Genomic DNA, 25,527 nt, shown 5'->3' with positions numbered 1-25,527 from the left:
TTAGCCAGGTGTTGTGGCATGTACTTGTAGTCCTAGCTACTTGGGAGGGTGAGGTGGGAGAATTACTTGAGCCCAGGAGTTCAAGGCTGCAGTAAGCTATGACTGTGCCACTGTACTCCAGCCTGGGCAACAGAGGAATACCCTGTCTCAAAAAAATAATAAAAAAACTCATTTCCCATTGATCTCCTCAACCCTAGATTCTGGGTTTTCCTTAATTAAGAAAACTGCCATAATCTTTTGAAGCTCAGTTTTTGTGAGGCAATTGGGTATTACTAACACATATACTAGGCTCACATAAGAAATTCATTATTAAACTAGGGCCTGCAAAATATTCTATCAAGTATCTATCAACCAATAAATCCATTTTAGAAGGGTATTTTCAATATCTTATCCAAGGAAAATCTGCTGTGAGGAGACTAATTTCAAGATCATTTTTACTAAATAGTCAATGGATTCTGTCCATTAGTGCCCTGGACTAATGTGGTCTTTATACATTTAGACTGACCTCTGCTGGACAGTCTAACAACCTGTCTGAATTTTTTTTTTCTCTGAGAGAATATGATTAGGAAAGGGGTATTTTCCCTGAATTTTATCTAGTATTTAGTAACAGATTTACACAGTTCAATTTATAAATATTAATCAAGCCCTCTACACCACCTAATGGCAAAATCTTATATTGCATTTGGCTGCCTGCGGTGTGTCCAGAGGCAGACTGGGAGGAGGCTCGTGAGGTTACATGAGCTATCCAGTCCAAATGCTCCTTTTCATAGTGTCTTCCTCCTGTGCAGGACATAAGAATGCCTGCAAAATGGGGCTGCTTCCATGAGCCTGTCAGGGGTCCAATCACAGTATCTTCTGGGTTCACCCCGAAAACTGAAGTCTACCACTTTGTGGCGGTCACTTGTGCCTAAACTAACTAGTGTAGACAAGTCTGATCTGGGTGGTGCAAACAAGTTGAATTTTGATATAAAGTCTTATGATTCAATGTATGTAAAACTGCAGATAAAAAACATGAATGACCCTGAAAATAAGTGATGCCTTTCAATTTCAAATATTCTTTTAAAATAATGCCTGCTTCTGATAATAAAAATTACATATTTATAAAATTATATAAAGGAAAAGTTAAAGAAATAAAACTGCCTACAATTCCATCTACCAAGTTGTATTACAATTTTAGTTAATTTTGTGCCCATCTCTGTTCTGTAAGCAAGCATGTATGCATGAGTATGGGTATTTCCTTACTTCACTCCATTTCATTTTGTAGCTTGCTGCTCTTTTCACATGTTGTATTGTGATTATTTCTCAATTAATAAATAACACAATTTTTATTTTATGATGATAGATCATCATTTACGTAACCAATGTCCTACTATTAAACGTTGGGGTTGTTCCTAAATAAAACTATGCAAAATGGCCTTTCATATAAATATTTGACCAAATATTTTATTATTTCTTTAGGATATATTTCCTAAATAAGATCACTGGGGCCTGGCACAGTGGCTCATGACTGTACTCCCAGCACTCTGGGAGGCAGGGGCAAGAGGATAGCGTAAGCCCATGAGTTTGAGACTAACCTAGGCAACATATTAAGACCCCATCTCTACAAAAACAGAATAAAAAAATTAGTCAGGCATGGTGGCATGCACTTGTAGTGCCAGCTACTTGGAAGACTGAGGTGGGAGGATCACTTGAGCCCAAGGAGGTCAAAGATGCCGTGAGCCGTGATCATGTTATTGCACTCTGGCCTGAGCAACAGAGCAATACCCTGTCTTGAAAAAAAAAAAAAAACCCTCATGGGGTCAAAACTTATAGGGTATGAACATTTTTAAGATTCCAAATACAAGCAATGCTAGAATTACTCTATGGAAATGTACCAACTTCAACTTCCATCAGCAGCGTGGGAGTCTCATTTTCACTTCCACTTCACCACAATTCAGATTAATTTAGAAAGTTCTTTGCCAGGTGGATAGGCTGGGGGAAAAAAAAGGGATTTTCAATATAACTTACATATTCATATTTATTTATATTCATACTTTCATTGAGCATTTATATTTTTTCTGTGAATTGTACATTCATCCCGTCTGCCCATTTTTCTACTGGCCCCTTAATATTTTTCTTATATATGAGTTCTTTTATTTTATTTATTTATTTTTTTTTTGAGAGGGAGGCGCACTAAGTCTGTTGCCCAGGCTCGAGAGCAGTGGCGGGATCTTGGTTCATTGCAGCCTCTGCCTCCCGGGTTCAAGTGATTCTCGAGCCTCAGCTCCCTGAGTAGCTGGGATTACAGGAGTGTGCCACCATGCCCGGCTAACTTTTTTATTTTTAGTAGAGATGGGGTTTCACCATGTTGGCCAGGCTAGTCTTGAACTCCTGATCTCAAGTGATCCACCCGCCTTGGCTACCCGAAGTGCTAGGATTACAGGTGTGAGCCACTCCCTCCGGTCTGAGTTCTTTATATATTAAGGTTAACTTCGTTGGTCTAAACGTGGTATGCTTGAACTTAGGTCGCTAGTCCAAATATATCCTGAAATTATTAGTTTGGGTGTGGTGTGACTTTGCCTTTGGCTCAGTAAATTCTTTCCAGAAAAAAAAAAAAAAACCAAATTCACAAAATACAGGACAAGCCCCACTAAATACTTAGGTACTGAGTGGTCAAAAAATAAAATAGGAAGCAGAAAGAGCCTATGTATCTCAACTAATTGAACATGTCTCTACATTAGATAATTCTTACAGCTTTTCCTTCAATTTTAAAAGATAGGTAACTGCCTTAGTCTGTTTAGTGTTGCTATAAAGGAATATTTACTAAAGCTAAGTAACTTGTTTTACGAAGCAGTTTATTTAGCTCACAGTTCTGATAGCTGGAAGGTTCAAGACTGGGCATCTGGTGAGGGCTCAGGTTGCCTCTATTCATGGCAGAAGTAAAGGGGAGCCAGTGTGTGCAGAGTCCATATGGGGAGAGAGGAAGCAGAAGATAGGTGGGGAAGGTGCTAGGTTCCCTGCAGGGAAGGTGCTGGGTTCCTTTTCTTTTTTTTTTTTTTTTTTGAGATGGAGTTTCGCTCTTGTTGCCCAGGCTGGAGTGCAGTGGTACAATCTCAGCTCACCGCAACCTCTACCTCTTGGGTTCAAGCGATTCTCCTGCCTCAGCCTCCTGAGTAGCTGGGACTACAGGCGTGCACCACCATGCCCAGCTACTTTTGTATTTTTAGTAGAGATGGGGTTTCTCCATTTTGGTCAGGTTGGTCTCGAACTCCCGACCTCAGGTGATCTGCCCGCCTCAACTTCCCAAAATCCTGGTATTACAGGCGTGAGTCACTGTGCCTGGCTGCTAGGTTCCTTTTAACAACCAGCCCAGTGGTAACTAATAGAAGGAGAGCTCATTACCCTGAGAACTCACCAAACCTTTCATGCGGGATCCATCCCCATGACCCAAACACTTCCCATTAGGCCCTACCTCCACCACTGGAGATCAAATTTCTACATGAGGTTTTGGGGAACAAACATCCACGCTATGGCAGTAAAAGAATATTGATATGTAAATCAACATTTAGGCAGTTACAATGCTATTATTTAATAAAAGCTCTCCATTCATCTGTAAGTAGTTTTGTGGCAGAATAACTTCTTCTGTTACTTTTTCTAACTTTTTCTGTTTTTAATCAATTCCTTTACTGTAAAATGTCATTTTAAAATGTTTATTTTATTTTGCACAATTTTAACAGTAGAGTAATTTTGCTGTGGAAAATAAAATTTCATCTTGCAAGAAAGAGAAAACTCAAGACCACCAACTGGCGTCTTTATTTACATATTAGAGCGGGTCAGCCAATGAAAATCCTAGAAAAGAAGACAACAAACATTCAGTAAAAGAAATGATTGTCTCAAATCATATCCTCATTGTTTCACTTCTTCTAAAACCTAAAAGTCCTACACAATGGTGGCAAAATGAGGTTTGTCTTTGTTCTGGTGCTTTTCCCAAAAAGGACTTAAAACCTACTAGTGAATCTTCCTGCTGTGTCCTATAAAACAATCTAAAATGGCATTCTGGGTCCTCTTCCATTAACAGTAATCAGAGCACAAAAACTATAGTCTAAAAGAGCCACAAGTACACTCAGAAGGAGAAGGGAGATGAAGGAGGCCCACAGAGGGCTGAGCTCCCGGGTCTGAGAACAAGAGTAAGAAGAACTGTGCATGGAAGCCTCTTCCAGAACTAACACCATCCTACACATACGGCCTGGACACAGGCACAGATACAGGCATTCCCATATTGAGGCAGAAAGTGGCCAGCCTACACTGAGAATCAAAGACAAATGGCAGATGGACAGACAGACAAAAATCAACAGTTTGGAAAGTATAATGTATGTAAATTCCACTGGAATGAAAATAATTTCAAAGTGATAAACATAAGAAATATAAAGATAATCCTCATAGAATTGTAAAAGAGGAAGACGAGAACTTATATTTCTCCGGCAATATTCAAACAAAATTCATAGAGAAATTGTAGAACAGATCATTGGAAGCAAATCAATAGAAGCGCGAACTCACTAGCAGAGAATTTGTTAGGGTTTTTCTGTGATTAACATAGGTCTCAAGATGATGATGATGATGATTTTGAGATAGAGTCTCACTGTCACCCAGGTTGGAGTGCAGTGGCACAATCTTAGCTCACTGCAACCTCCACCTCCTGGGTTCAAGAGATTCTTGTGCCTCTGCCTCCTGAGTAGCCGGGATTACAGTCATGCACCACCATGCCCAGTTAATTTTTGTATTTTTTGCATTTTGTATTTTTAGTAGACACCATGTTGGCCAGGCAGGTCTCAAACTCCCGGCCTTAAGTGATCCGCCCACCTCGGCATCCCAAAGGGCTGGGATTACAGGCATGAGCCACTGGGCCCAGCCATCAAGATTATATGTATTCGTCAGGCTTCTATAGTGGCTTTAGTTTCCCCAGTGCTCTGACAGCCTGGTGCCCAGAGGAGGGTGTTTTTGGTTACCAAACTAACATCCCAGTCACTGGAAAGTATACACCCAGTTATAAATCCATAAAGTGGCATGAGATGAAAAAGCCTGTCTATTGAGTGTCTGACTGGTATAAATTATTTTAAATAGAACTTAAAAAGAGAAAAGACAATCCACAAACCCGCAGGAGTACAGATAGATTCTGAAAGTTGTTGACGCTCCCTGAAAACAGTCTGCCTGCTTGCTCCACAGAAATCCCTGCTAATGCCCCCTGCCCTTCAGCTTACTGGCCTACTTTTTCTGCATTCATCTTCCTCATCACTAGGCTTCTTGAGTGTCTCCTCTCTCTGCTAGGAAGTAAATGCCAAAGTTGCTGAAATCTATTTTTACACAAATAGAATTTCAGTAGAATTCTATATATTTTAGTATCTAAATTAGTTAATTTATATTTCATTGATTATCCAGGTATCTGTTCGCCCATTCATCCACTGCTTTGTTCACAAAAGAAAGAAATCCCATATGTTTAAGAACCAAGACAGAAAGTACTTGCAAAAAATACCTGCTCTGAAAAGAGTGGCTGATACGCAAAGTGTTCGCATGGATGACAGGTTACAAGAGGAGGCAAGTGGCAGAACCAGGATGGCAGTAGAAAATTAAGCATGAAATGCAACTTAATCTGGGATAGGAGAGGTTCATGCTATGAACTTTGTCATTTACTTTACTGCTATAATCAACACTGTAGTTTCACTTTAGAGGTCAAACGAACTAATTTTGAATGTACCTGCACAAATCCTCGTATTACAGTTGCTTCTCCCTCTTACTCAGACTTGCCATGCTTTCTCTTTCCTCTTGCTACAGAGCCTTTTGCATATCTCTTCCCTCTCCCCTTTGCCGAGTTAGTCTCTGCTTATCCTTCTGATCTCCGTTTAAGAATCACCTCCTCTGAGAAGCCTTCCCTGTAACCCCAACATAAATCGATTCCTTTGTGGTATGTTTGCTTAGAACTGGGTTCCTTTCCTTCCAAGCAATTGCTTCACTCTGTCGTAGTGTGTTCAGTTGTGAGGTTACCAGACTGTCCCTCACCCCTACCAGACCATAAAAGCTCCATGAAAGTGAGGACTGAGCCTGGTTTGGCTTGCCATGCTATTCGTAGCACCTAACACATATCTCAATATTCACTGAACAAATAAATGAAACTGCCAAACTCAGAAAAGGTTTAGAAAGACCTCTGTGCATGACGGAGGGTGTTCTGTTTGGTAGATACTTTTTGAAGGGGGATAGGGGAAGCAGATGCATTTCTTGCTTTCTGCTTAGCAACTGTATTTACCTGGGTCTTCCGTGTGGCTTGTGGCTCAATCATGATGTTGATAAGAGAGGGTTTAGTTGTGTCTGCTAGGCTCTGCCTCAGGGACCTTTGGAGTTCTTCTGGTGTTTGTACAAAATACCCCTTTCCTCCAAATGCAGTCATGACTTGCTCATAATGTGAATTTGGCAGCAAACACATTGGAGGGACCCTGAAAAACAAGGTCATGAGTTAATGAAATTTAAATCTTAAACCTTGTAGAAAAAAAAAAAGTCATTCTCTGAAATACTTCATTAAAAAAATTTAGGCTGAACTGAAAGGCATAATTTTAACTTCAACACTTAAGCTGAGATGCCAGTACACTGAGTTTTTCCTATGTTTATAATTGTCTATAAAGCAATGTCCAGCAGAACTTTCTGTGATGACAGAAATGTTTTAAACCTGTGTGATCCAAAATAGTAGCCAATATCTACCTGTTGCTGTGAGCACTTGAAACATGTCTAAACTGAGGAACTAAATTTTTAACTTCATTTAATTTGAAGTAATTTAAATCTAAATTGCAACAGTTGCAATATGCCTAGTGGCTACTACACTAGATAGCACAGGCTACACTACCAACTATTATGAATCCAGAAGAAAAACATGAAAAAAAAAAGATTACTGCAAAACAACACATAACAAGAAAACAACAAATAAAGTTAGCGAGGCATAAATAGACACGCCCACACCCTGTTCCACCCCAAGGCTGGCTCACAAATTCACATCTATCTCACATTCCACCGCCAGCTACAATACCATCTTAATCTGGCTCTGCCATCAGATGATCAAGATTTAGCTAAGTGGTAAAAGGCAGGTAGGCCTCTGGAACATAAATAATATGTACACATCCACATTTCTACTTAGTGTAACAGGAATAGTAGTCCTACTATTGCTCCCAGTCCTGGCAGCATTTTGCAATAAGCCTTTTCATTAACAAGGCTCAGACATCACACTCATTTATCTGAGTCTTCAGCTGTTCCCTGATTATAAACTATTTATTGAAGCACCTAATCATGGATATTTGTGCAAAGAGGAACTAAGACAGGATTTCTGCTCTTTAGAAGGGCTGACAATCAAAACAGACAATACTCATACCATGTAGGCACATTACTGCCAATATAGAAGACTTTTTTAAAAGAGATTAAAATGGGTGAGAGAAAGTAAACAGACATTGGTCTTGGTTACTTACACTGAAGCAGCATCTTGGAATTTTAACATTTCTTTCCAAGTATCGCTATCAAAACCTTGGTAAATTCCATTGTTATTCACTACCAAGAGTATGATTGGCAAGTTGTACCTAAAGTGAGAGTAAAATATGAAGGACATCATTCTTCATTCTAAAGTAATTTCTTTTCTTTGGGCTGAAATTTTAACTTAAAATGAATAGTTTTCTATAAGCTTTTTGTGATATTAGAGGAAGACTAAAAGTCAAGCATTTATTATCCTAAGAAAGAATATCAAATCATTAACAGAAACATCATGGAAAGGCAGAAAGATTGCAAGATTAAGAGTTGTTAGTCCTGGCCAGGCGTAGTGGCTCACGCCTGTAATCCCAGCACTTTGGGAGGCTCAGGCAGGCAGATCACAAGGTCAGGAGTTCAAGATGAGCCTGGCCAATATGGTGAAACCCTGTGTCTACTAAAAATACAAAGATTAGCTGGGCATAGTAGCACAGGCCTGTAGTCCCAGCTACTCGGGAGGCTGAGGCAGAAGAATCGCTTGAACCCAGGAGGCGGAGGTTGCAGTGAACCGAGATCATACTACTGCACTCCAGCCTGGGTGACAGAGCGAGACTCCATCTCAGAAAGAAAAAAAAAAGGGTTGATAGTCCTTTAGCTATTAGCTATGAACCTCAGACAAATCACTGAGCTTTTCTGAATCTAGGTTTTCATAAGTCTAGATGGTATACGAAGAACACCTTCCCTATTCAATACTCTCTAAAGGACCACTTCTAGTTGGTTCCTAGGAACACTGTTTGAAAAGTACCTTTCTATTTACTGAGCTCGCCACAGACACCCAGCCCTTGCTAGATGCTGTAGGAGATACACAAGTGACTAGCACACACAATCTGCACTCAAACTACCACACCCATAATCAGAAACACATTACCTGGTGTAATCATTACAGAAAAGGCGTATTTAACAATGTGCTAAACAGTACAGCAAAGACAAAAAAGAAAAGGTTGATTAAATGTTACTGACTGAAAAGAATGTAGGTTTTATTTTCTAACATAATTTCCAAGGGCAAGTGGTAAAAACAAAACTAAACTGCATACTGTTAAATAACAGGACTGTGGTAATTATTTGCTCTCCATGCTCAAAAGGAATCATTATCCACTAAAAGGCTGACTTCCCCATAAGTCATCTTTTTTATGTATATCACTTTGTTGTCAATAAAGACACTCTAACAGACACATATAGTCAGACCTCATTATCTGAGTTCTGCATCTGTGGATTTAACCAACTGCAGGTCAAAAATATTTGGAAAAAAAAAATTGGGGTCTGTACTCAACATGCAGACTTTGTTCTTGTCATTATTCCCTAAGTGATACAGCACAACAATTATTTATATAGCATTTATATTGTATTCAGCATTTTAAAGTAATCTAGAGATCATTAAAAATATATGGGGGGATATGCATTGGTTATTTGCAAATACTGTACCATTTTATATCAGGGACTCACTTGAGCATCCTTGGATTTTGGTATTTGAGGAAGGTCCTGGAACCAATCCCCCATGGATATGGAGGGACAACTATACCTTCCCAAATCTTGAACGTTTTATCTACCAAAGCTTTGCCAGCCCAAAAACATGAGTCACAAAAGCCCTAATAAGAGCCCTGGCTAAGAATAGAAATCGTTTTACTACAGTTTAAATATAGCTGGAAAAATAAAACCCCCATCCTTCTATAGTTAGGATCTACAATTCACGAGTTTCTCCATGAATTCTCATAACTACACACATGATCCAAATGGCTTATGTTCACTGAGCATCATCTCAGAGTTTAGCTGGGGCCAAGCACGGTGGCTCACACCTGTAATTCTAGCACTTAGGGAGGCCAAGATGGGTGGATTGCTTGAGCTTACAAATGTGAGACCAGTGTGGCCAACATGGCAAAACCCTGTCTCTACAAAAAAAAATACAAAAAATTAGCTAAGCATGGTGGTGCATGCCTGTGATCCCAGCTACTCAGAAGCCTAAGGAAGCAGGATCACTTGAACTTCAGTGGTTGAGGCTGCAGTGAGCCGCAATTGCGCCATTCCACTCCAGCCTGGGTGACAAAGCGAGACCCCGTCTTGGAAAAAAAAAAATTGTTTGGATTATCTCATTTGTTCCTCATAATCATCTTTCTAAGGTAGGAACTATGACTAATCCTACTTTTTTTTTTTTTTCAAGAAATTTCTGCCTAAAGGATACTATTCCTACTTTAGAAGAGAGGAGACTAAGGCTTAGTTAAGTGACTTTTTTGTTTGTTTGTTTGAGACAGAGTCTTGCTCTGTCGCCCAGGTTGGAGTGCGGTGGTGCAATCTTGGCTCACTGCAACCTACATCTCCCAGGTTCAAGCGATTCTCCTGCCTCGGCCTCCCAAATAGCTGGGACTATAGGCATGTACCACCACCTCTGGCTCTTTTAAATATTTTTAGTAGAGATGGGGTTTCACCATGTTGGCCAGACTGGTCTCTAACTCTTGACCTCAGGTGATCTGCCCATCTCGGCCACCCAAAGTGTTAGGATTACAGGTGTGAGCTACCACGCCCAACCTTGGTGAAGTGACTTAGTCACATGGCTCTGACTTGATAGAACCAGTTTTTAAATCCAGGCCATTTGTCCCACCTTAAGATGGGGTCTCGCTCTGTTGCCCAGGCTGGAGTGCAGTGGTGTGATTTCAGCTCACCGCAACCTCCACCTCCCAGTTCAAGCAATTCTTCTGCCTCAGCCTCCTGAATAGCCGGGATTACAGGCATACTTCACCACATCTGGCTAATTTTTTTTTTTTTTTTTTTTTTTGTATATTTAGTAGAGATGGGGTTTCACCATGTTGGCCAGGCTGGTCTTGAACTCCTGACCTAAAGTGATCTGCCTGCCTTGGCCTCTCAAAGGGCTGGGATTACATGTGTGAGCCAAGGCACCTAGCAGAAGCCATGCCCTTAACCACCACACTTGCTATTTCCCACAGGAAACAAGCTTCTTTCAGTCCCCAACATATTTTTCTCAGTGACCTCAAAACCACTCCCCACAGTTTTATAGGTTTTTACCACACAATGGGGAGGCCAGAAAGATACTGTTCTGGAAGAGAAAGACCATGGGGTTACTGCCACTAGCATCCTCAGGACAGAGCACAGTGCTATTCACAGGGCACCTGGTGAACACTTGGTAAGTATTCGTCAGATGACTGGGTCTTCTGTGTCATTTTTCATATTCTAGAGAATCAAATGCTCTGATTCAGGATGATGTTTTACCTGCAGATGGTTTCCACCTCCATGCCAGAAAACCCAAATGCACTGTCTCCTTCCACACAGATGATCCGTTGCCCAGGGCTTCTATCTTTAGCCACCATGGCAGCTGCAATAGCAAATCCTAAACCAACTCCCATTGTTCCGAAAGTACCAGCATCAAGCCTGTTGGAGAACAAAGCTAAAATGAAACCCTCTGGGGCATGTCATAGAGGATGGGGTTGGCACAAACCTTCTAGTCCTATTTACATGGTTGATGGAAAAATAAAGAACCATAAAAACATTCTCTTTGTTCAATATAAAATCCTTAGACTGTTAGGAACTAATTTATCAAGGATAGAAAAAAGCCACTCATGTTTGCTTGGAAGACTATAAACATATTCCTGTAACACTAAGTAAATAATTATCACAGGATACCAAGAACACATCAAGCATAAAAACTCTACAAAACCTCACCTAACAATACTTTTATGAAATATGCCCTTACATACTGAACATGTATTAATTCTCAAATGTCTTCTTAATCTGCACTATTGTAGTTTCATATTAAACACATTATAATGAATTACAACTTCTTTCTTCTTTAGAAGTCTTACCTGTGGCGAGGAAGGTAGTTCTGAAGCACAGTCCGTCCAATGTCCATAGTGTTTGCTCCTTCGCTTACCACAAAACAGTCTCTAGGCAGTTGTTCTTGAACATGGTAGAATACTGTGTAATAATTCATAGGCAGGGATTTTTTGGAAGCTAGTTCCTGAAAAGTAGATGGGAATGTAACCAAATTAAATTGGGATACAATGAAAATAACCAATGTTAATAAGCTATTATCAAACTTACTTGGAAATACGCAACAACTACAAAAGCTACAAGGTTCCCAAATGGCTATAAAATGGCCACTCTGAGAAGCTGGCTGACCTGTGAACAGCCCTGGGGGACATGTGTCCCACAGTCCCAGTTTGGAACACAATTAAATAAGCTTGGGAATATCCCTCCTCTTGGAGATCCGCAATGCACAGGAGCGTAATAAAAACTCTGAGAAGTCCTATAGTGAAGAGAGCTGGGAAGCACTGGGTTAAATAAAACTAAACATTCTTATTTGAGCACTCTTAGGAAAATTGTGCCTTAGAAAAAGTGAAATTTATTTCAGAATATTTTCATCTGAAATATGACCCTAAACTTAAAATGTCACGATTTTAGAATACAATCTGAAAATCTAGTTTTTCCCCCAACACACTTGAGAGTAAAGGAGATACATTACCCCACTATTCTAAAGAGTCCCTGAATGGAGAGAAAACAGTAAGGTAAATGCCTTTGTTTAGCCACATGCCTTTTAGGGCTGAGAGAAAGCCACAGAGAGTTTTAGCAGCAACAGTCCCATCTGGTCCCAGCACTGCCTCTTCACCTATACTACTTTGTTCTGCTGGAGGTTATACCCACGATAAATGAGGGACCCTCCTATACTCCAGCACCAAGGAAGAGAGGCAAGTCCCTTCTATCTTAAACCAGTATCATTCCTATGTGAAAGAAAAGATTAGTCATGATACAACTCAGAAAATAAAATTGAGACTGGTGGCTGGGCGCAGTGGCTCACGCCTGTAATCCCAGCATTTTGGGAGGCTGAGGCGGGTGGATCACGATGTTAGGAGTTCAAGACCATCCTGGCCAACATGGTGAAACCCTGTCTCTACTAAAAAAAAATACAAAAATTGCCTGGGTGTGGTGGCTCACACCTATAATCCCAGCACTTTGGGAGGCTGAGGTGGGCAGATCACCTGAGGTCGAGAGTTTGAGACCAGCCTGACCAACATGGAGAAGCTCCGTCTCTACTAAACATACAAAATTAGCCAGGCATGGTGGCGCATGCCTGTAATCCAGTTACTTGGGAGGCTGAGGCAGGAGAATCACATGAACCCAGGAGGCAGAGGTTGCGGTGAACCAAGATCGTGCCACTGTACTCCAGGCTGGGCAACAAAAGCAAGACTCCATCTCAAAAAAGAAAAATAAAAAAATTAGCCGGACATGGTGCCAGGTACCTGTAATCTCAGCTACTGGGTGAAGCAGGAGAATCGCTTGAAACTGGAAGGCAGAGGTTGCAGTGAGCTGAGATCACGCCACTGCACTCCAGCCTGGGCAACAAGAGTGAAACTCCATCTCAGAAAAAAAAAAAAAAAGAGACTGGCTCCGGATAGCAACAGTCGTTGATTAAAATTCCAATGTAGGCCAGGCACGGTGGCTCATGCCTATAATCCCAGCACTTTGGGAGGCTTGGTGGAGGGAACATGAGGTCAAGAGATGGAGACCATCCTGGCCAACGTGGTGAAACTCCGTCTATACTAAAAATACAAAAACTAGCTGGGCATAGTAGTATGTGTCTGTAGTCCCAGCTACTTGGGAGGCTGCGGCAAGAGAATCACTTGAACCCGGGAGGCGGAGGTTGCAGTGAGCTGAGATCAGGCCATTGCACTCCAGCCTGGCGACAGAGCAAGACTCCATCTCAAAAAAAAAAAAAAAAAAAAAAAAAAAAAAAATCCAGTGTAAGATAGATTAATGCATAATCAATTCTGCTATAATGCTTGATGCAAAAACATGAATTTATTCTAAGACAATTGATATGTTAGGGAACCAAGTGAGCATAACTCAAATTTTATATTTGCTTATACATGATTCTACCAGAAAACTGCACCCAGTTGACCAAAGATACATAGGAATACACAAAACAATTTTTAAAAATCACCTTTCTCACATAGGGAAAGCACAATACACACACACATGCACACACACACATGCACACGGGTGCATGTACATACACACACACACACTTTACTGTAAATTGCCATATCCTACAGCACTAATTCATTTTAGTGCTAGTAGTAGATAGTTTGATGGTTTCTAGCATCACTACAATTTCCAAAACCTTAGCTACCAGGCAAAGCCAAGAGTGCAAATGAGAGTGCTGCAAAAAAATTTCCAGCAGTGATACAAAAGTTAAATAAAAAAGAAGGCTATACATTGGATCAAAATTTCAATTTTTATGAAACAGCTATTATAATAGCACGCCCTGAAGGACTTATATCTTAAAAGCAGAAAAACATCTCAAACAACCCAAAATTTAAGGACTCCCAAAAAAAAAATCACTTAATAGTTAATTTTTCCTTTAGAGACAGGGTCTCACTCTGCCACCCAGGCTTGAGTGCAGTGGCATGATCTACTGCATTGCCACCTCAACTCCTAGACTCAAGCAATCCTCCAATCTCAGCCTCCTGAGGAGACAGGACAACAGGTGTGTGCCACCACATCTGGCTACTTTTTTTTTTTTTTTTTTTTTTAGAGACAAGGTCTTGCTATGCCCAGGTTGTTCTCAAACTCCAGGCCTCAACTGATCTTACTGCCTTGGCCTCCTAAAGCACTCAGATTACAGGTGTTTAAATATGATGTTCTATGCCAAGATCAAACCGAAAACACACCCATCCACTTCCACTATTATAACTTTCCATCCGACGTCCGATCACCTTCCTTCCACCAGCTCACAGTAACTCACAAGCTACAACCTTTCAGAAACTTCAGGTCTTTTTCAAGATAAAATGCTATATTCATTGGCATATATTTCTTTTTTTTTTTTTGAGACGGAGTCTCGCTCTGTCGCCCAGGCTGGAGTGCAGTGGCCGGATCTCAGCTCACTGCAAGCTCCGCCTCCCGGGTTCACGCCATTCTCCTGCCTCAGCCTCCCGAGTAGCTGGGACTACAGGCGCCCACCACCTCACCCGGCTAGTTTTTTGTATTTTTTTAGTAGAGACGGGGTTTCACCGTGTTAACCAGGATGGTCTCGATCTCCTGACCTCGTGATCCGCCCGTCTCGGCCTCCCAAAGTGCTGGGATTACAGGCTTGAGCCACCGCGCCCGGCCTGGCATATATTTCTTAACCATTTAACATGTTTAAAACATTAGGCGCTTATTTTTATGTTACACAAAGTTTTTGAGAGTTGTGCCACTAAACCCCTTTTTCCATGAGCCCTGGGGTTTTCATTGCACAATTTTGCACAGCAAGGTGATTTTTAGGAATGCACATGTCACATTACGGCAGAGTAACTGAATCATGAGCCTGACCTGTTCTTGAGCTTCAGTAGGTCCTATTTTACCTTGGATGCAGCTTCATTGCTCTTCATTTTTTCTCTCAGAGTTTTCCACCACTTGCTCTCTGGAGGATACTGCCATGGTGTTTTATCAAGTTCCTCTAAAAGCTAAACAAACAAACAACAACAAAAAAAAACACATAAACTTTTTCTTTGCTTTTTTTTTCTTTGCTATTTTTTTTGAAATGAAGTCGCGTTCTGTCACCCAGGCTGGAGTGCAGTGGTGCAGTCTCAGCTCACTGCAACCTCTGCCTCCCAGGTTCAAGCGATTCTTCTGCCTCAACCTCCCAAGTAGCTGGGACTACAGGTGCCTGCCACCACGCTCGACTAATTTTTGTATTTTAAGTAGAGACGGACTTTCACCATGTTGGCCAGGCTGGTCTCAAACTCCTGACTTCAGGTGATCTACCTGTCTTGGCCTTCCAAAGTGCTGGGATTACAGGGATGAGCCACCGTGCCCAGTCCGCTTTAAAAAAAATAAATTTAAATCATATTAACATGGAAATATCTTCTTAAAGAAGACAATATGGCCATTCTACTCTCCATATTACTCAGACTCTTTTTTTCCTCTACTTAGTAAACACCTGATAGAAGATCAATGGATAACATGGAAGGCTTCTGTTTGGGTCAGTGTGGGTTTCTGCTAGATGCTGGGATGCTCTTAGGACAGACTGGAGTGCTGTTACCTCCTCCACACCTCAAGCAGGGGCTCTGAGACCCTCCTCGGTCTTTGACACTAGAAGGAAAATCACTCCTTCCACAGAACTCTTATAGGAAAACCAAAAAATAACCACAGACTCCTATGATACAGACCAAATGCTCCAGAGTGATTTAATATGTGATTCAGGATTACATCCTATATTGTGTAATCATGACAACAATACCAAATTGTATCATCCAAAATCAAGTGATAAATGTGACTATATTTTATCTCCTGTCACAGTGAAATGTACAAACTATGTACAAATAATAAGAACCTGAAAAGTCACTGATTAAAGAGTAAAAAGCTCTTTTTTACCTAAAGAAATACTGTTAGATTTTTCCAGGGCTAAGCCATTTCTTGGCAGTAAGTTCAGTTCCTTTGGAAGGTATACTTTTTCAGCTAGCTGGATCCTATTTAGTAAATTACTGTTCGCCTACTGAAAGATGTTACATTTTCGATCACCTTCCAAAATGCTTAACTTACATAAAATGAGCTATGTACCAGAAGTTGGATTTACCAAGTTCCAAAGTTGTATTTAAGAATAGTTTTCAATCACACATTTTGTTTAAAACAGATATGAATAGTAGACCTGTTACCAAGTGAATCAAGATTAAATCAAGATTAAATCATTTTTAATCAAGATTAAAACAAGATTAAAGATTAAACATTTTCAAGATTAAACATTTTCAAGAATTGACTAAATCAGATTAAATCAAGATTAAAACATTTTCAAGAATTGACTATTACCTAAAGAGCATTCCAAACAAACTAAAACAAAAGTTCTCACCTGCTTAGTGACAGCATTTATGTCTCCTAGTAAAGTAACAGCGGGCTTTACATTATTACCCAATTCTTCTGCACAGATATCAACCTAAAAAAGAGACAAGGCTAAAGAACAATCCATGTTTATTCTGAAAAATATGTCTGAAGTCAATTAAGACTGAATAAATGAACTGTGTATACAGAACACATGATAAAGAAGATTTGATATTCAGAAGTTCCTTAATAAAAAAAGCAAAAGTCCATAGAACTATATTAGTGTCATAGCTAGTATAGAGCCTCATTTAAAAATCTATTCTACGGAATTTTGGTATTGCTTCATTATACCCATACGGAATACATTTGACCTGATCAATTATAGTTTTGCATCTAATCAGTAAGTTTTATTGAATTACATTTGGAATTCCTATCTAGAGTGTGGGTTCTCAAATTTGAGCATATAGCAGAGTCACCTGGTGTATCCTGGGCTTGATAAACCATAGACTGTAGGAGTCTACCTCAGAGTTTTTTATTTTAATAAGTCTGGGGTAGGGTCCAGAAATGTGCATTTCTAACAGGTTTCACAGGTGGTGCTGATGCAGCTGGCCCAGGGAATCACATTTAGAGAATCACTCCAAGAACATGGTGTAATTACTTCTCCATTTACTCAGAAGTTCCATTTCTGGATGGCCATGAATAAATGAAAATGGCTTCTGCAAAGAGGAATAATTTAGCCACCCCAAAGGGGATGTATCTCATTCTATAATCAAGTGGGGCAATCAAGAGGTATCAGCATCTTCCAGTTAACTCAGTCTTGCTTGTCTGCGGTTTTAGTTCTCAATGCGCTCAGCTGGGAAAGGAGCAATTAGAAGTTGACTCCTTAAGTAGCAAAAGGTAGACTGGGAAAAGGGCAACTGTAGCTGGCTTATCAAATATTAAAACCACCTAAGCACAGTGGCTCAAGTCTGTAATCCAGCATTTTGGGAGACTGAGGTAGGAGAATTGCTTGAGGTCAGGAGTTTGAGACCAGCCTGGGCAACATGGTGAGACCGTGTCTTTACAAAAAAAATTAAAATTAGCCAGGCATTGTTGTACGCGTCTATAGTCCCAGCATGTCAGGAAGCTGAGGTGGGAAGATCACTTGAGCTCGAGAGATTGAGGTTGAAGTGAGCCATTATCATGCCACTACACTCCTGCCTGGGTGACAGAGCAAGATGCTGTCTCAAAAACACTAACCAAGCAAAAACATCAAGCAAAATGGGGCCAATCCGTGTAGAGCAAAAAGGTTTGTGTGCCACTATGCAGGCAGTATTTTCCACATCAGTAAAGAAACTGGCTTATAAGGTGGGTCATAATGATACAAGAATCATCAAAGACAGGTCAGAATACATTCCGGATACTGTTTAATGACATATAAAACAGTGTCATTTAGAAATTCCCATTGGAAAGGTAAAAGTTTTGGCATCTGAAAGAAAACCTCACTCCCTAACAAGGCCGAATGTTTTGTTCTAGTCTACCATCCTACAGTCTCTTTTCTCTACCTTTAAATATACTTGAATTGTGCAGAAAAGACAATTTCTGCTTTTTAAACTATTTGAAACTTAATTTTGAAAGGTTTTCTGGCTAGAAGTAAAGCAGCACATTATGCTTCATAGGTTAGAAAAGGAAGCTTATTTTGGTACCTGTAATTATGTTAGACAATTTATAAAATTCTACTTGTGTAAAAAGAGAACAGCTTTTTTAATAGAAATCAAGAAGAAAACAGAGCTGATTATGGCTGATAGGGAGAATAATGAACAGACATTTCTGATTTTAAGTTCCTCCTAAGTACCTGGATAAACTTCACATCTGGCTGATATCTTGGAGGCAGTCCAAAATGTAAAATCCAATTTAGTCTGGCACCAAATAACACAATTACATCAGCAAATTGCAAAGCCCTATTAAAAAAATTGATATAAAAGTATAACTATATTTCTTATTTGAATTATTCTAAAATTTATCTCTAAAGTATTTGAAAAGTCTAAATCATTTGGAACTTACATCAGACTTCAGAATCAGCTTCTAGGGTATATTTGATCTTTCAAGCTAAAATAATTTATAAAACCATTCTATATAAATAGTTATCTAAAATATAAATTAAGTTAAAAAAATTACCATAAGCTGTATCTATACTCTTTTATTACTTTTTTATAATTAGAAAATTAGTACAAGTCCACTGTAGACAATCTAGAAAAAAACAGAAAAAGTATAAGGCTAAAAACAAAATCACCCCATAATACTTTCAACTTATAAACTATTATGAATATCCTGGCATATTTTCATCCACTCTTTTTTTGTATGCAAATATATTTTTACATAGTTGACCTTACATACTATAATACTGTCTCATATATTTTTTTTGTTTTGTTTTGAGACACAGTCTCTCTTTTTTGCCTGGGCTGAAATGCAGTGGTGCAATCATGGCTCACTGCATCCTCTACCTCTCAGGCTTAACAATCCTCCTATCTTAGCCTCCTGAGCAGTTGGGACTACAGGCACGTGCCACTGCACCTGGCTAATTTTTAATTTTTTGTAGAGATGGGGTTTTGCCATCTTGCCCAGGCTGGTCTCGAACTCCTGGGCTCAAGCAATTCACCCGCCTTGGCCTCCCAAATCGTTTGGATTACAGGCATGAACCACTGTGCCTGGCTGTTTCATATACTTTTGCTTACATAAATGTTTTCCTGGCCCAGTGCGGTGGCTCACGCCTGCAATCCCAACACTTTGGGAGGCCGAGATAGGCGGATCACGAGGTCAACAGATGGAGACTACCCTGGCCAACATGGTGAAACCCAGTCTCTACTAAAAATACAAAACTTAGCCGTGCGTGGTGGCATGCACCTGTAGTCCCAGCTACTCGGGAGGCTGAGGCAGAAGAATCGCTTGAACCCAGGAGGCAGAGGTTGCAGTGAGCCGAGATCACGCGGCTGAGGCAGAAGAATCGCTTGAATCCCAGAGGCAGGAGGTTGCCATGTGACCGAGATCACCCACGTGCACTCCGCAGTCTGCGGCTAGGCGCACTCCAGCCTAGCGACAGAGCGAGACTATGTCTCAAAAAAAAAAAAAAAAAAAAGTTTTCCTTTGTCATTAAGTTCTTAAACACAACTTTTAAAGGCTATATATTTTGCTGAACACATATACCAAAATTTATTTAATGTTTTCTCAATTTCTGGATATTTTGTTATTAATAGTGCTAGGTTGCACATCTTCATACTTAAGTCTTAATGCACTCTTCACATTAGTCCCTAGAAAGAGGTATTTTTAAGACTATTGATTCATATTCCAGAATTGCTTTCTAAAATATTGTATCAACTAGATTTCTAAGTTTTATTTTATATATTTTAATACTTTTGTCAATGTAACTTCTAATCTTTTAATGATATTTACTTTTGTAACACAACCACCCTTGCTTTCTTTTTCTTTACTTCACTTATCTTTGCCCAGTCTTGTTTTAAAGCTGTATCATTATGTTTCAGATGTGGCTCTTATAACACATATAGTTGCTGTTATTACTAATCTAATCTGAATGTCTGCCTTTTTCCAGGAGAGTTTATCATCATCATCGCTGTGGGTTTTGTTTTGCTTTTCACTTCTCATTTTTCTGCGTCTTTTATCTAGTTCCCGTTTTCGTGTCTTTTGCCATACAGGATCTGTATTTACCGCTTTTGTCTTCTTCGGTGATAAATGCAATTTTCGCAGATATTATATACTCAAAAATTAAGTACATACTCAAAAATCATCTTCAATATTGTACTAGTCCTATGAGACCCAATTTAACAAACAGATAACTGCAATCAACAGGACAGACTTGCTTACTGATACACTAAAACTCTTGAAATCATTGATTCAATTATTTATAGCCCCTTGCAACCTTTTTTACACTGGCAATGTCATTAATATTATCCTCTTAAAATCTGGCTAGATTGAAGATAAACTTCATTTTAAAAAAATTAACAGTGTAAGAATTAACTTGGTTACTATATATAGTAATATAAATAAAAAGATGATATATTAAAGTAGCATTAAGTGAGGAACAATTAAAGATCTAGCAGCAAATATTACATTTAAAAAGCCCTCAGAAGCCAAGTGTTCACACCTGTATTCCCAAAACTTTGGGAGGCCAAGGTGGAAGGATCACTTGAACCTAGGGGTCTGAGTCCAGGCTGGGCAACACAGTGAGGCCCTGTCTCTACAAAATAAAAATTAAAAACCTTCAGAATTAATTTTAACCCATGAATGAAAATATGAAGAACACCAAATACGTGACAGTAATAAACTTGGAAAGGGAAGGAAAAAATGGGATCAAAAAAGATATTTAGGGGACTGCAAATGAATCCATAATTTTTTGCTTCCTAAAAAGAAAAAAAAAAAATACCCTAGGCTGGGCATGGTGGCTAATGCCTGTAATCCTAGCACTTTGGGAGGCCTAGATGGGTCCATTCCTTGAGCCCAGGAGATCAAGACCAGCATGGGCAACATGGTGAAACCTCGTTTCTACAAAAAATACAAAAATTAGCCAGGTTGTAATGGCACACGCCTGTAGTTCCAGCTATTAATACTTGGGAGACTGAGGTGGGAGGATTGCTTTAGCCCAGTAGGCAGAGGTTGCAATCAGGTGTAATTGTGCCACTGCACTCCAGTCTGGGCAACAGAGCAAGACCCTATCTCCAAAAAACCCAAAAACCCTAAAGCAATATAAAATAATGTTAATAACTGATGCAATCCTACTTATTATATATTATTCCCAAATGAAACCTTTTTTACTTAGAGATTCATCTGTCTGTATTTTTTATGTTGACACTGAGTAGTGGTTATGTAAGTGTTCGTTACATTATTCTCTCTTCCTGTGTGTATAGTTAGAATAGTTCATGATAAAGACATTTCAAGAAATTAAAAAGAAAAAAGTTATAGTACATTAAAAGCATGTCTTAAAATCTAAAAGAGGAAGCTTCCAATGCCAGCCAAGATAGGATAAGTTTGAAGAAGCAATCCACACAGAGGGTAAGTTTCCAAGGTATTTCTCCCCCGTGTTTTGTCTCCTGGCTTTCACTCAAACACAGCCCTAGTTGCAGAACTGCAAGCAGCGAAAACTCGCAGAGAAACTGTTTTTTTGCCAAAGGATCAGGAAAAGGGCCACTGCAAGCTGGACAGTCTGGGGGAAAATGGTCAGTTTTTTTTTCTTATTTTCTTTATTTCCCAGCTCTGCTCTGAGGGCAGCCCTACTGCAGAGCTGCATTGTGGTGGCTCCCAAGCAGCTAAAATTCCAGGAGAAACATCATCTCTCAGGCAAGAGGGATTGGGAAAAAAGGGTCCCTGTGGTCTGAAGAGCATGGGGACAATCTCCATTATTTTTTTCTTCTGCAGCTTGTTCAGAGGGCAGCTTTAGTTATGTGATACTATAAGGCAGCAGCAAGAGCCAGGAAAAGGGGCACCTGAGAATGGGAGAGTGGGGGTGGGGAGCCTACAGAGGAGAGAAAATAAATCTCTAATTTGGGTATGAACCGGTACACGTCTGGGGCTCACCCCTGAGCTGAGCATGTGCAGACAGACTGAAAACAGCACAGCAAAGTCTCTGAAACTTAAGTGACCCTGGAACTACTTACTTATGGTAAATTCACACTTCAATTTGTAGTCAAGCTAATCTAATCATGTTGATTGCTAAGAGAAACCAACAAAAATCAACATTGTACAGAGGATTTTAATATGACCCAGAATCTCAAAATATATATTCAAAAATCCAGGATACAATCCAAAATTACTCAGTACAAAAGTGCCAGAAAATGTGATCAACTCTCAAAAGAAAAGATAATGAATAGATGCCAATCTGAGATGACTCACATGTTGGAATTAATAAACAAAGAAACTATTGTAACTTACTCCATCATAAAGTATAGAAAATATTCTTCAAAGAAATGTAAAATAGAAGATCTGAGCAGAGAAACAAAATATAAAATGAAAGAATTAAAAAGAAATGAATAGATACTCAGGGACATGTCAGACAATATCAAAATGGATGAAGGTTGACATAGAAAAAAAGATTTGCGGAAAGAATGATGAAAACTTTCCAAATTTAGAGAAAGACAAATTTAGAGAAAGACATAAATTTTCAGTTTCAAGACTTGAGAATCCCAAACAGGCTAAATTAAAATAAACCATGTCCAGACACATCATAATTAAACTGCTGGAAACAAAAGATAAAAGAAAATCTCAGGAGCAGCCACGGAAAAACAACATATTACATACAGAGCAACAATAATTTGTCTGCAGATTTCTCATATGAAACCATGAAAGCCAAAAGATAGTCCAAAAATAAACAGGTATGCTTAAAATTCCACGATTCTTTCAGAACTCCATCCTAGATGAAGATCACAAAATAATTTAAATTAGCCTAAAATCTACCAAGCCATTGTATTTAAAATCTGGAACGCCACACACCTGGATCTGGCTGCACCTACACAGTATGGATGGTTGTCAGGGACAACACCCTTCCCCATAGGGGTGGGCAAAAATGGCAGTTTATATTGCTCCACCAATTTCTGGATACTGTCTTCTGCATGAGCATAAGCAGCACCTACAAGAAATGCAAATGCATTGGACAATTCAGTTAAGCTCTAGGCACTGTGACCCTTAAAAAAGTTCATGTGAAATTGCTTTTTATTTACTTATTTTTTGAGACAGGGACTTAACTCTATCACCTAGGCTGGAGTGCAGTGGCATAATTTTGGCTCACTGTAACATCTGCTCCCCTGGCTCAAGTAATCTTCCCTCCTCAGCTTCCCGAGTTGCTGGGACTACAGGCACACACCACCACCACACTCAGCTACTTTTAAAATTTTCTGAAGAGACGAGGTCTCCCTATATTGCCCAGGCTGGTCTGCTGGTCTTGAACTCATGGGCTCAAGCAATCCTCCTTCCTTGACCTCCTAAGAAATTGCTTGTAGATCTTCTCAAATACTCTCCTTCTGCCTATACCTGGGCTTGAACTCAAAACAAATTGTGACTACAGTTTTTATCGCTAGTATTTTTAAATGCTTACCAAAGTAAGAGTTCTAATTTGCCACCAATAACACTCTCAATTATTCTGAAGGATGTCTATCCCAAAACAAAAGTCACATCTCACAGCTCTTGCTACTGTCACTTACCCATTCTATGCTACGGTCCTACTGAACTACACTCTACAATTCCCTGAACACACCAGCTTCATTGGGAGGCCCAGGTGGCCTGGGAAGAATATTGCCCCAAAAGAGAAAAGCTCTCTCTACCCTCACATATTGGTCCTCATCTCCAGCAAACCTCCTCTACACAAGGTCTCCTAGTCCAGGCATGGAAATTCTAAGGTGCATTAAGTTTCTAAAGATATGCAGATCTTTCTACAGGCTCTATAATTCTGTGATTGTAACAGGGCTAACCCTAGTGGGACACATTATCTTTTCTTTTTTTTTTTTTTTTTTGAGGCAAAGTCTCACTCGTCATCCAGGCTGGAGTGCAATGGCGCAATCTCAGCTCACTGCAACCTCCGCCTCCCAGGTTCAAGCGATTCTCCTTCCTCAGCTTCCCAAATAGCTGGAATTACAGGCACCTGCCACCATGCCTGGCTAATTTTTGTATTTTTAGTAGAGACGGGGTTTCACCATGTTGGCCAGGCTGGTCTTGAACTCCTGACCTCAGGGGATCCACCCACCTCAGCCTCCCAGAGTGCTGGGACAACAGGCATGAGCCACCCCGCTCAGCCCACAATATCATTTGTTTTCACAGTTGTGTGCCTGGGAATAACCCTACACCCTATTCCCTTGATGGCACGAAAAATACCTTATTGTTCAAATATTCCATTTCTAATGTCATCAAGACCACTATATTTTTTTACTATTTTATACTTTTTCAAGGCTAGTATATTATTCCATATTCTGTATTTATAATTCTAGTAAATAGTATCACGCACTTGCAGATTCAATATAATGCTCCATTCTACAAAACTACCTTGAAATCCCTTCTCATACATGTATGATGAAAAATAATTCTTTTTTTTAATCCAGAAAGTATTCTCCTTCCTGTCTCAATGTCTTTGTACACTCCGTTCTCTCTTCCTGCTTTGCCCTTGGTCTCTGTCCACTTGGTAAACCACTGTCTGCTTTTTTGAGATACAGCTGTTTTGTCACCTCTTCTGGATAGTCCTTCCATATTACCTACACAAGCAAATTGTTTCTGCTTTCCTTGAAAACCCACCTCAGCCTCTCTGTACACATCGCACAAGAGTATACCGCACTTACTTGTTACCAGGTCTATCTCCCCTCCCCAATAGGTAGGAACCACTATTTCTCTGTATCCCTCACGAATGTTTTGTGTAATCCCTGCCTTATCATAAGCACTCATGAAATGTTTGTTAAAAGAAGAATGAAAACTAGCATCCACTGAGTGCTTTCCACATACTTTGCTATTTAATTATATCCCACTGAGGCAGTTAATATCCCTATTTTACAAGTGAGGTAATCTGAGACTCAAACCAGTTGTTTCCCAAAGTCACCGAGCTAATACATCATATAACACGTTCAACTCAGTTGTGACCTCAATTTTTTTGTCGTACACTATCAAACTATTTTTAGTTTCTATGTATTTAGTTCCTAAGCAGTTGATAATTGATTAGCATGGTCATAGGTGATCCCAGCAGCCTCAGTCCCAGAACACGAAGTGGACACTATAATCAATTGCTGACAGGAGTATAAGTTGGTTGGTACACCACCTCCGGAGAAAACAATATGACAACATGTACAAAACTCTTAAAAATATTAATACCCTCTAACTTTTCTTTCTAGGAATCTTAAATCCTAAATACAGAAAAAGCTTTCGGCACAAACATGTTTGCCACAGCTACTCTAAACAAACAAATAGTAATTGGCAAAGATTTAAATATTTGCCAGGAAAGTGTTAATGTACACGTGAAGAGACATTAAAAATTATATTTAGGAAATACTTCTAAGATGAAAAATATTATAATCTTAAATGAATAAGGTAGAATATAAAACTGTCTACATAGTTTCAGCACAGTACGTAATATATGTGTAAAAAGGAATAGAAATGTACTAAATGTTAAAAATAGCTACCTTAGGCCGGGCGCAGTGGCTCAAGCCTGTAATCTCAGCACTTTAGGAGGCTGAG

At 39.7% G+C, this 25,527-nt stretch overlaps 1 protein-coding gene across 6 annotated transcripts in view; it reads right to left on the bottom strand.

Moving 5' to 3' along the window:
* Nucleotides 1-1,839: 1,839 nt before the first annotated feature.
* HACL1 (2-hydroxyacyl-CoA lyase 1) overlaps nucleotides 1,840-25,527 on the bottom strand; it is a 44,895-nt gene continuing 21,207 nt past the window's right edge. For 5 of the 6 annotated variants that reach the window (XM_017881773.1, XM_017882017.1, XM_017881945.1 and 2 more), the window contains 9 exons: nucleotides 22,810-22,945; nucleotides 18,167-18,272; nucleotides 16,364-16,447; nucleotides 14,880-14,981; nucleotides 11,343-11,497; nucleotides 10,753-10,911; nucleotides 7,482-7,589; nucleotides 6,278-6,464; nucleotides 3,674-3,828 (listed from right to left, as the gene is read on the bottom strand). In XM_017881773.1, coding sequence (XP_017737262.1) covers nucleotides 3,796-3,828; nucleotides 6,278-6,464; nucleotides 7,482-7,589; nucleotides 10,753-10,911; nucleotides 11,343-11,497; nucleotides 14,880-14,981; nucleotides 16,364-16,447; nucleotides 18,167-18,272; nucleotides 22,810-22,945 — 1,070 coding nt within the window. In that variant the 3' untranslated portion in view covers nucleotides 3,674-3,795. Of the gene's footprint in view, nucleotides 1,972-3,673; nucleotides 3,829-6,277; nucleotides 6,465-7,481; nucleotides 7,590-10,752; nucleotides 10,912-11,342; nucleotides 11,498-14,879; nucleotides 14,982-16,363; nucleotides 16,448-18,166; nucleotides 18,273-22,809; nucleotides 22,946-25,527 lie in introns of those variants that run through there. The other variant, XM_017881854.1, reaches the window with a different exon arrangement.

The sequence above is a fragment of the Rhinopithecus bieti genome, unplaced genomic scaffold, assembly GCF_001698545.2.
Source record: "Rhinopithecus bieti isolate Rb0 unplaced genomic scaffold, ASM169854v2 scaffold_12, whole genome shotgun sequence".
In the NCBI taxonomy this organism is placed as follows: Eukaryota; Metazoa; Chordata; class Mammalia; order Primates; family Cercopithecidae; genus Rhinopithecus; species Rhinopithecus bieti.
The sequence above is the reverse complement of the archived record's forward strand: the minus strand, read 5'-3'. Positions and strand labels throughout refer to the sequence as shown.